General features: G+C 44.6%; 1 protein-coding gene across 1 annotated transcript in view; it reads right to left on the bottom strand.

The window, feature by feature from the left end:
- The window catches only part of OTX1 (orthodenticle homeobox 1), an 8806-nt gene extending 7792 nt beyond the window's left edge, over positions 1–1014 (bottom strand). The window contains exon 1 of the mRNA XM_019515915.1: positions 999–1014. Within this exon, the coding sequence (XP_019371460.1) occupies positions 999–1014 (16 nt within the window). The remainder of the gene's footprint in view (positions 1–998) is intronic.
- Positions 1015–1196: the final 182 nt, after the last annotated feature.

Raw genomic sequence — 1196 nt, forward strand, 5'->3', positions numbered from 1 at the left:
GGCAGCGAGAGCCGAGTTGCCCCTTTGGCCCCCGAGCGGCAGCTCCGACTTGAGGCCAGGACCGGCCACCGCGTCTGGTGCCCAGGGCAGGGCCCGGCCCGCCGCACGGGCAGGACTGGGACCAGGCGGCACCCGGGCAAGTTTTAGGGAAGAAACAGGCTACGGGATGGCTGCTGCCGGCTCGGAGCCGCCGCTCCGGCTCTTCCGTGTGGAGACCACCTTGTTCTTTTTTACACTCACTTTTAAGACTCCGAGAAGCTCCCCCCACCTCCCCCCCAGCCAGCCGAGGTAAGGAACTTTTCCTGCTGTAAAAGACAGGGAAGCAGCCGTTACGGTAAGAAAGATTCGGCTTTTATTGAAAATTTATATATGACTCAGTATTGTAATAAATAAACAGGTAACAGTTTTCACCAAAAAAAAGAAGAAAAAAAAAAAGAAAAAGAGCACGAGGCTAGAGAGGGGGACTTGAAGTGGGAAGGGACTTGCACACAAGGGCGAGACAGACTTTGGTGGGTACAGAATAAATATTAACAGCATTCTGGAGCCCATGCAGAGATCCAAAACGGAGAAGGGAACGAAACTAGCCGTAATAAATAATTATTAAAACAAAAAAAATGGCGTAGCCTTTAATGAAAGAAAATTTCTGTAAACTGACGCACTTCAGTTGCCCCCGGCCGCGCAGCACATCTCCAGAGCACAAAGCTTTTTTGTTGGTGTTGTTTTGTTTTGTTTTTTTTGCAAACTGCATGTAAAGAACCGGTCTCTGAGCAAATCAGACAGTCTCAATTTAGGTTACACTTAACAATAAAATGTGAAACTGCTGCTGAAATAAAACACTGGTAAATATAGCACATTTTAATAACTGGATTGAATCGGACCTAACTATAAAAATGTAGGTAGCTTATTAAATATTATATATGGCAGGACTAGATGAAACCATTCAGCGTGATTTTTATTTTGTTTCCCCCCTGTATAATCCTATTATGACAAAAACTTACTTATTTCAAATCTCATTCCTTCTCCAGTAAAGAAATCATGATAGACTTCCCCCTACTCCCACCACCCCCCAAGACATCTCTGATATCACCATCACAACAATGTTTCTGTGCAAATCTATGGAACAGAATTTCAACAATATGACTAAGCTCACAAGTAAAACATGGTACAAAGCTAGTTTGCTCAAATGGAAACCCACC

Source organism: Gavialis gangeticus, unplaced genomic scaffold (assembly GCF_001723915.1).
Source record: "Gavialis gangeticus isolate Ggan-Ray unplaced genomic scaffold, GavGan_comp1, whole genome shotgun sequence".
In the NCBI taxonomy this organism is placed as follows: domain Eukaryota; kingdom Metazoa; phylum Chordata; order Crocodylia; family Gavialidae; genus Gavialis; species Gavialis gangeticus.